The sequence below is a fragment of the Arachis hypogaea genome, chromosome 7 (assembly GCF_003086295.3).
Source record: "Arachis hypogaea cultivar Tifrunner chromosome 7, arahy.Tifrunner.gnm2.J5K5, whole genome shotgun sequence".
Classification (NCBI taxonomy): Eukaryota; Viridiplantae; Streptophyta; class Magnoliopsida; order Fabales; family Fabaceae; genus Arachis; species Arachis hypogaea.
Genome location: NC_092042.1, coordinates 10,385,425 through 10,395,727, shown reverse-complemented (window position 1 = coordinate 10,395,727; position 10,303 = coordinate 10,385,425). Strand labels below are relative to the sequence as shown.

At 34.8% G+C, this 10,303-nt stretch overlaps 1 protein-coding gene across 1 annotated transcript; it reads left to right on the top strand.

Annotated features, from left to right (window-relative positions):
* Positions 1–613: 613 nt before the first annotated feature.
* Positions 614–4,279, top strand: LOC112701113 (uncharacterized). Its single transcript, XM_025751911.3, has 2 exons — positions 614–3,359; positions 3,669–4,279. Exons 1-2 carry the CDS (start codon positions 650–652, stop codon positions 4,040–4,042), a joined length of 3,084 nt encoding a protein of 1,027 aa, XP_025607696.2. The 5' UTR covers positions 614–649; the 3' UTR covers positions 4,043–4,279.
* Positions 4,280–10,303: the final 6,024 nt, after the last annotated feature.

The following is a 10,303-nucleotide window of genomic DNA, read 5'->3' as shown; positions in this document are numbered from 1 at the left end:
ATTTATTAGTTGTCTACTTCAACTAAATATTTCTTCACCTTCGTTTCTCCCTAACAACTTCAATTTCATGTAATGTGAGATAAAAATATCAAAAATATTTTTTTAAGATATTTTTTAAAAATTAAAATTTAAAACATATAATTAATTAAACTATATTATTTTTATTAAAATTAGACCGTACAAATTAATTTAATCAAAAGTTTAATAAATTAAATTTTAAATCAATCTAAATTAATATTTTTTATAAAAAAATTGCCTGTTCTTGCTCTTCATCTTAGCTTAGCTTAGCTTGTTGCCGATACGAATGAATAACAAACACAAGGTGGCGATTTTTAATTTGCCAATGTATTAAATTAAGGAAAAGTACACACAAGAAAGATCGCGGAGTCCTCCCAAGTGAATTTGCAAGTCTTGGTCTTACAATATCATATCCGCTCTGTGCACTCTCTTTCCATTCCCATGCACAAAAGTTTCAACAATTGTTTTTATATTATATAAGTATTATTGTAGTGTTGTACAGTAAATATTTTTAGATTGATTTTTATTAATCCTACAATGAAGCAAATTAGAAATCTATATAACAGAGAGTATTATTCAAGCAACTATTATAGCTTTTCTTCACCATCGTCCTCTTCCATATACTAACACAATGCTCACATTGTCCCCGTCACACTACAACAAAATAATAATGATGGTGTCTCTCATCATGTTTCTCCTGTCTATCGCTTCACAAACCTTGGCTGTGCATGTGGCCTTGAGTTCAGAGACGGATAAGATAGCGTTGCTTGCTTTGAAGGACAAGCTTACCAATGGCAACCATGATGCTCTGCCATCATGGAATGAGTCTCTCCATTTCTGTGAATGGCAGGGCGTTACATGCAGTCGTCGCCGAATGAGAGTCACAGCCTTGATACTACAGAATCAATACTGGGGTGGTACTCTTGCACCATCCTTGGGAAATCTAACGTTCCTCAAGGCAATCTTTCTTACTAACATCCACTTGCGTGGTGAGATTCCGAGGGAAATTGGCCATTTAAAGAGGCTGCAGATTCTTGACTTGAAGCAGAATAATCTTCATGGTCAAATTCCTATGCAGATGATAAATTGTTCAAGCCTTTATTGGATTATTTTGACTTATAATAATCTAACTGGTAAAGTTCCTTCATGGTTTGGTTCTATGGTGCAACTTACTCATCTGGGGATTGCAGTCAACAGTTTTGTTGGTAGTATTCCGCCTTCTTTGGGAAATCTTTCATCGCTTGAGCAGTTGTCACTTACATACAATCATTTGGAAGGAAGTATAACTCCAGCATTGGGTAGGTTGTCGAATTTGAATTTTTTGGCTTTGGGTGGAAATAAATTTTCTGGCCAAGTCCCTTATTCACTTTACAACCTTTCAAATATTCAAGTTTTTTCAGTCACAGATAACCAGTTAGTGGGTAATACTCTTCTCTTAAATATACCTATGGCTTTTCCCTATCTTAGGGAATTTACGTGTGGAGGGAACCGATTCACTGGTACTTTTCCATCTTCAATATCCAACCTTTCTGAATTGCAAGTGTTTGATATAGGTGACAATGGTTTTCATGGACCAATTTCTCCTAAGTTGGGAAGTTTACACAAACTCCAGATATTTTTTGTTCCTTTGAATAGATTCGGGAGCGGAAGGGCCTACGATTTGGATTTCCTTTTCTCGCTAGTGAATTGTACTCAATTGCAAAAACTGGTCATTGAGGAAAATTATTTAGGCGGTGTATTGACAGATACCATAGGCAATTTATCAAGCAATCTTGATATTCTTGTTATGGGATCCAATCAAATATCTGGAAAGATACCTGAAGGAATTGGAAAACTAATCAACCTAAAAACACTTGGTATGGAGAGAAATTCCCTTGAGGGAATAATTCCATATTCCATTGGAAAGCTAAAGAATATGGTACGGTTGACGTTGCAGGAAAATAAGTTATATGGCAAGATTCCTCTTGTTATTGGTAACCTTACTATGTTATCTGAAGTTCAACTGTACTCGAATAAATTTGAAGGAATCATTCCTTTTACACTTGGAAACTGCACCAAGATGGAGATATTTTATGCTCATGAAAACAACTTAAGTGGTAACATACCCAATCAAACATTCGGCTACCAACAAGGTTTAATAGCACTGTCCTTATTCTCCAACTCTTTCACTGGTCCCATTCCTTCTGAACTTGGTAACTTGATCCATCTTTCAGTCTTATATTTGCAAGAGAACAAGCTGATTGGTGAGATTCCCATGGAACTTAGTGCTTGCTCTGCTTTAACAGAGCTTGTACTAGAAAGCAACTTGATCCATGGAAGTATACCTTCATTCTTGGGATCTCTACTATCCCTTGAAATCTTGGACCTTTCTAATAACAACTTCTCAAGCACAATCTCACATGAACTTGTGAATCTCAAGTTTCTAAGTATGTTGAACTTATCTTTCAACCATCTCTCTGGTGAAGTCCCGGAAGGAGGAGTGTTTAATAACATCACAGCAATATCACTCTTTGGAAATAAAGATCTTTGCGGTGGGATACCTCAATTGAATCTTTCTGCATGCCCTATGTTGCCCTTGCAAAAGAAACACAAGAGATCTCTTAAAAAGAGAGTCATCCTCTTCATTGCATTTGGAGGGGTTCTAATATCTTTTGTGGCTTTTATTAGTATATATCTTTTCAAGAAAAAGGCAAAAAAATTATCTACTACTTCGCTAGCTTTGCAATATGGCTATGTGAAGGTTTCTTATGGAGAGCTACATCAAGCAACAAATGGATTTTCTTCATCCAATTTAGTTGGCACAGGAACCTTTGGCTCTGTGTACAGAGGAAACCTTGTTCATTTTAAGAGACCTGTTGCTGTCAAAGTGTTGAACCTTCAAACACACGGGGCATCAAAGAGTTTCATGGCTGAATGCAAAGCTCTAGGAAAAATCAAGCACAGAAACCTTCTCAGCATATTGACTTGTTGTTCAAGTGTTGATTACAATGGGAATGATTTCAAGGCCATAGTATTCGACTTCATGTCTAATGGGAGTCTAGAAACCTTGTTGCACAACAGAATTGAAGATAGCGAGTCCACAAATCTGAGTCTCAACCTGATGCAAAGAGTAAATATTGCTCTTGATGTAGCTTTTGCATTGGATTATCTTCACAATGATTTAGAAAAAGCTGTAGTTCATTGTGATATTAAACCAAGCAATGTTCTACTTGATAATGAAGTTGTTGCTCACTTGGGAGACTTTGGATTAGCTAGGCTCGTTCATGGTGCCGCAAGCCGTCCTAGCAGTGGTCAAGCTACTTCCTCTACAATTAAGGGAACCGTTGGATATATTCCACCAGGTAAGTTTCTTTTGACATATCTAACAATGTCTTTTGGAAATGTTTTGCTTATATTTCTTCCTTTACATAAAACAATCTATCATATTAAATTCATCTTTTGCTTTTGACATGGTATTTTCATCTATTTAATCGTACCAAATTAGTTACATCTCAGAGTTCCATGTATATGTCCTAAGTAATTTTAGTATCAAGTATTTATGGCAATCAATCCCTTAATATATTTACCTTATTGAACTGAAAATACTTATTTTATAATGATGATATTCTTGCATTATTTCTCTTCTTTCCTGAATTTTTTGTTTAAATCAGAGTATGGAGCAGGTGCCTCGGTGTCAGCAGAAGGAGACATGTATAGCTATGGAATTCTCCTTTTGGAGATGCTCACTGGAAAGAAGCCAACTGATACCATGTTTGCTGAAGGTTTAAGCCTACACAATTTCTGTAACGCGGCAACTCTAGAACGAATCACTGAGATTGTCGATTCAAGATTGCTCATTCCAATTGCTAAACAAGAGGGGAGAAGGGTCACAAGTCAGCAAAATATGGAAGGCACCATTCAAGAGTGTCTTGTGTCCTTTGCTAAGATTGGAATTGCATGTTCTGAAGAGGTTCCCACCCAACGAATGAGCATAAAAAATGTCATAAAGGAGTTACATGCAATTAAACAGAAGCTGTTTTTATAAAGAGTCGTTTTCATGAAAACCAAATAATGGGGTGCTTTACTACTTGGATTTATCTGAGTAGGATTGCCGTGTTTGCTAGTATCCGTTTGTTGTTTTATACGTTTTAACTTTATTAAAGTGTGTTGTACTTTACACTCTTTCAATATCTCTATATTGGATACTATAATAGCCGATCTATTCATCTATGTTTTCTGTACCCTTTACGAATCAATGAATAATTTTAATATTTTGTTACAATTTTAATAAATAATGTATGTTTAAAGTTTTATCATGTTTTTATAGGTTTTTTCTCTACCGTGATCAGAAATAATTATTTTAGCAATTATCTAAAATCCTATGGTTCAGAGTCTAAATTTTAGGAGCAGAATTAACTCATTTTTTTGGATACAAGTTAAAAAAACATTTAAAGTTATCATTTGACACGAAGCAGAAGAATAAGTAGAATTTGATCATGATCATAAAAATGCATGCAAAGTAGAACTTTTTGTGGAAATAACGGTGACAACTAATCTTTAAACAGTAAAATAATTAATACTTTACAGAATTTTAAAATATTACAATACTCAAACTAAACCTTCTCAGAATTCCGAAAAACCAAATATAATTAAATTCACATATGTACGTTACACCCGTGTAGATTCACACTAATGCCTTCCATGGTACCTTATCCATATATTGACTTCTCTATGTTGTCACCACTTGTTGGGGAAAGAAGGAAATTTTTTTAGCCATGCCTTCAGTGACTGACAGATCCAAAAAATTTTGGTAATGGGGCAAAATTTATATAACATCATAATTATTTTTATAATAAAATAATATATGTATATAAAAAACTAAATATTAAATTATTTATTAATTATTATATATCTGTATATAAATATATGTATTGTTTAACTCATTTTTAATGTATATTTTATATTTTAATATATATTTTATACAAATAATTATTTTTTATGTACATATAACATAATTATTATTATGATTATATTTTATTATTGTAAAATATGATTAGTCTTCAAAATATCTAATATATAAATTACAATACTAAAATAGTAATTTAAATAATAATATATAATTTAAATTTTTATTATTTTAGGTTTTATATTTTAAAAAATTAAATAATTTTTCTGTTAACTACCATCAAAATTTCTCTCTTTTTATATATATTACTAAATAATTATTTAAAAATTCACTTCCTAACACAATTAGAAGTCGACTCTTATTTATATTTATAGTTAAAAAAGTTCTTTCAATTAATACAGTTGCTATGCAAAAATTAAAGCTAATTTGAAAAGAAGATAAATAATATTCTTTTGAGTTGATTTTTAAAAAAGAACACTAATTTCGTTTAAATTTGAGAATTGATCATTCTAAGTTTTAACGAATTTCTAATATAAAATTTTTAAATTGACGATTAAGTACCAAAAGTTGAATAAAAATTTATTGTGGGGTCAAATTTAATAATCTAATGGGGGCAAATAAATATTATTATCATATACTACTCAAAAAAATTCCAAATTGTAGGGGGCGCTTACCCCCACAACAATGTATGTAGAACCGTCCCTGCATGCCTTAGACCAGAACTCCACAACTTCAAATTTATTACCTTCGTCTTGATATTTAGTTTTTTTTTTTTTCTTATTTTCTCAAAGATAAACCTTTTTTCAAATTTATTACTTCCATTTCAAATTTTAGGATTCGAATCCCGATACTTACTTAAACGGAGGAATAAGCTGACTACTCGACTAGAGGTGGCAATAGTGCGGGTAGGGACGGATTTTTGTTCTATCCGACTCCACCCAATCCTAAAATAATCCGTATAGAACTCGCCCCACTTCTAAAAGGTTGAATCTTAACTCGTTACGCTCCTATCCATCTTTATAATTATTAAAATCTAATAAACAAAATAAAATTTTAAATTTTGTATAACTATCATCACATATATAACATAAATTAAAATAAAAATTTAAATATAATACAATATTATTAATCATTTTATTAATTATTTTACATATATTATATATATTATATATTAAAATCATATATATTATATATATCTCAAAATGAATAATATCTAAAATCGATTCCATCCCCCTAAAAACCTATCCCAGTGATGAGAAGGTAATTACTCACCCTGAGTGGATAAAAACGAAATAAATATCTGCAGATTCAAATAGCGTTGTCATCCTTATACTCTATCAACCCAAAGTTAGTTAAACCTATTTCTCATATTTCATACATTTCATATGACAATACAATACGTAAAAGCCCACGTAATAATTGAGTATTGTATGTTATTTCTGATCTATGTTTTCTATCATAAAAAATCATTCTTTTATAGTGCCTATTGATGACAAGTCATCATATACCCATTTTTCAAGCTAATTTCACTTGTTTTGTTAGCATTTATGCACTTTCTTGCATTCTAAGTAAGTGATTTGGAGTGAAAATGCATAACTTCTCTAAATCAAGCAACCACCATGAAATTAATGTTAAATCATGAGGTTTGAGCTAATTTTAATTGAATTTTAATTGATTTATAAGCCTCTTGAATTTAGTGATACTTGGAGTGGTTGTTTTGGTTTATTGTAGGTGAAGAAAAGAAAAGAAAAGAAAAAGCGTGGCCTAAGAAGTGTAGCCTAAGGAAAGGAAAGCGTGGCCGAAGCAATAAGAAGCGTGCCGCATGCTAAGGGGGAGGCAACATTGCCCTCCACAAGGGCAAACTGCCCTCTAGGAGGGCAACATAAGAGAACCAAGAAGAGAAGGCAACTCTGCCCTGCCCACTACAAGGGCAGAGCACAAAACGTGCCTTGGGACCAAGAGGAAGAGAACCTTGCCCTGCCCTTGTGGAGGGCAGAATCGGGCTCTCTAAGGAAGAAATTCAAGGGAAAAATGTCACCCATGCATGCTACAAGGATCGAACAAGGAACCATGAGGAAGCCAAGAACTAAGGTTGATTGCCGTGCAAGAAGCCAAGGAAATTAATTGAATTTGTGCCCCAGCCGTGTTTCGAACACGGGACGTGGAAGAGGGAACTCTGCCCTGCCCTTGGCGCGGGCAGGGCAGCATTTGGATTGGCGCACGATCTTGGCGCACCACACACAAATCTGGCGCACCAAATCCTCTCCTGGCAGCACCAGCGCGCACCACAATCCTCTCCTGGCAGCATCCTATGCACCAAGCTCAATTCTGGCGCACCAACTTTGGATTCTGGCAGCACCATGACACGTTCTGGCAGCACCAAGACAAATCTGGCGCACCAACTTTTCCTGCCCTGCCCTTGGCGCGGGCAGGGCAGCGTTCCACGCATCAAGGCGCACCAAATTCGCACAAGGCCGCACCGGACGCACCACCATGCACCAATTTTCTGCCCTGCCATCCACAAGGGCAGGGCAGCCTCCTGGGAGTGACTTTTAATGGGCCAAAAATTCAAATTAAAAATCCATTTGAATTCATTTCTTCACCAAATCAAAAGCCCATCCAAATCCCAAAATCCAAGAATAGAAAGTGTATAAATAGAAGCTAGTTTGATGTAATTAGGATCTTTTTTTGAATTTTTTACCTTTTGACTTACTTTAGGGGTTTAGCCTTTGAATTTGCACTTTCTTTGAGCTTCCTTGAGAGACTTGACCGAGCACTAAGAGGATCAAGGGAGAATTGACTGATCTCCTTCCTCATTCTTACTTGGGCAATTCTACTCTTCTGTTTCTGAGTTTTGGGTGTGTGAAATTGAGGAAATTCTGTCTCAATTCCCATTCAAACTCTTTTCAATTTGTTTTCTGCATAATTAAATCTGATTTCTGTTCTTCTACTGCTTTCTCTTCTAATTCTTGTCAATTGCTTTGCTAACTTGGATCTAGGAAGGCAAATAGAGATCTAGGCTCTGCTACCTAGTCTCTTGAGACCTGAGACCCAATTTTACTTTTGGCTCTTCTGTGAACCTCTGCTACATTTTATTTCCTTTCTGTTTGAATGCTTATTGCTTCTGATTCAATTTTTGCTCTCTTAATTGTTGCAATTTACTTTCTCTTGGTTTAGATTCTGCAATCCCAGTCCTCAAACCCCTTTTATATTCAAGCCATTTATCTTTCTTGCCATTTAAGTTACTGTAATTTACATTTCTTGCACTTTAAGTTTCAGTCATTTACTTTCTTGTTCTTTAAGCTTCTGCAAATTTATCTTCCTGTTCTTTAATTTACTGCACTTTTCCCTTCCCCCTTTACATTTACTGTCATTTACTTCTTGTTAAACACACATCACTCAACCAAAACTTGATTCGCTTGACTAAATCACCCACTAAACTAAAATTGCTTAATCCTTCAATCCCTGTGGGATCGACCTCACTCATGTGAGTTATTATTACTTGATGCGACCCGGTACACTTGCCGGTGAGTTTTGTGTTGGATCGTTTTCCACACATCAAGTTTTTGGCGCCGTTGCCGGGGATTGAAATCGATTGACAATGATTAAGTGAAGTGGAGGTCTAGATCAAGCACTTTTCTTTATTTTTAAACTAACACACTAACTGTTCGAGATTTTGCCTCTACTAACTCTAACTGCACTCAGGTTACAAAGTGCTCTATTTTAGTTTCTGGCTCTGTTTGTGTTTCTGCTTTTGTGACAGGAGGAAAGAGCAATGAATCCACACCTTTTGATCCTGAAACACTTTGGAAGTTGAGCAAGAATGAGGAATGTCAAGCTAGTGACATTAAAAGAGTGCTTGTTGGGAGGCAACCCAACCTGATGTAGTTTCTTTTCATAGCTATTTCAATAAAAAAGTTGAATAATTGGTCTGTATTGCAAAGAGCTAAGTTTGGTGTTGCACACCAAAACAATTTAAGGGAGAATGAAGGATTCTAAGTTTGGTGTTCCACCAAAATCTCATTTAAAAGAACATTCTCACTTCCTGCACAATGCTAGCTCCAAGCAGTCAGACAAATTATTCAACTATTTAACTGTTTTTTAGCTTTAATTCCATAACCTTTAGCAAGGACACAAGGTTTCACATATGGTTAACTTGTCACATCTGAGGTAGTGGCAAACAATTAAGTTTGGTGTCCCTACACCAAAAATCAATCCTGGAGCCACACTCAGTTTATACACACTAACCATATAATTAAGGGCTTGAGAAGCAAGCAACTTTGAGGATTATGCAGGATATGAGTCAACAATTGAAGACACTATGCATTTTAACTCAAAGAGAGCACAACAGAAGGAAGAATCAAAGGGCTGCAACTTCAAAGGTTGTATCTGAACTTAATCCTTGCTGCTGTGTATTGTTTCGAACATGGGAACCATTGTTTGTCTTGCTAAAGTGTTTATCTAGTTGCAAGTGAAATTGTTTGCTAAAAATGATAAGTCTGCATAATGCTTGTATCCATCACTTAGCTTTAAATATTGTTTTGTTTCCCATATGCTTAAATAAAAGAGTTTGGTTTGAATTGAAAAGTAAAATATCCAATGTTGCATAAGTATGAATGGAAGTTGGTGGTGGTATATGTGTTTGATTAAATGCATGACTCATGAAATAATTGTTGCATAATATCATTCTCATTCAAGTGTGAGTTAGCTTGCTGTTATAAAAACTCCTATCAATACTGAAAAAGCCCTTGGTAACAAAAACAGAAAGAAAAAGCCAAAGTGGCAAGAAAAACAAAGAATAAAGGTTGGACACCAATAGCTTGAACCTTAGGACATATGCCTGTGGTGTTCTTGTACTAAGATCTGCTTGGATGAGTAAATTCTAAGGGGTATTTTGAAACCCGGTCACTTAGATCAACTGATTTGGGATGGCCAATTGAAAATCCACAATAAAGAGCAAATTAGATGCAGAACATTTAGTTATCCAAAGAGATGCTGGGCATCAATGATCCTAGGAAGAATTTGTGGGCCATGTGTCTGTGGTGGAAAGATGTTGAGCAAAAGAAAAGAAAATAAAGCCAAAGGCTATGCTGCAGCATTTGACACCCAACCTCTAAAAGAATAATAAGCTTGTTAAAGCATTATAAGCCAAGAAAAGTTAGCAAGGGAAGAATCAAAGAGTGAGTCTTATAACAGCAAGTTTAGCAAACCTTTGATGCAAAATGTATATCATGTAACAACAACAATAATTGAGTTGTCATTGTCTGCATAAATGCCCCATAGATCAAGTTCTGCTATCTGCATAATAAGGATAAGTATCCTTTTCTTATTCATTTCATTTACTCTTAGTTTTGAGGCTTGCTTGGGGACAAGCAAGATTTAAGTTTGGTGTTGTGATGA

Coding starts and splice junctions, on each gene's coding strand:
- LOC112701113 (XM_025751911.3), top strand. CDS start 650: ATGCTCACATTGTCCCCGTCACACTACAACAAAATAATAATGATGGTG. Junction 3,360..3,668: donor CGTTGGATATATTCCACCAG/GTAAGTTTCTTT, acceptor TGTTTAAATCAG/AGTATGGAGCAGGTGCCTCG.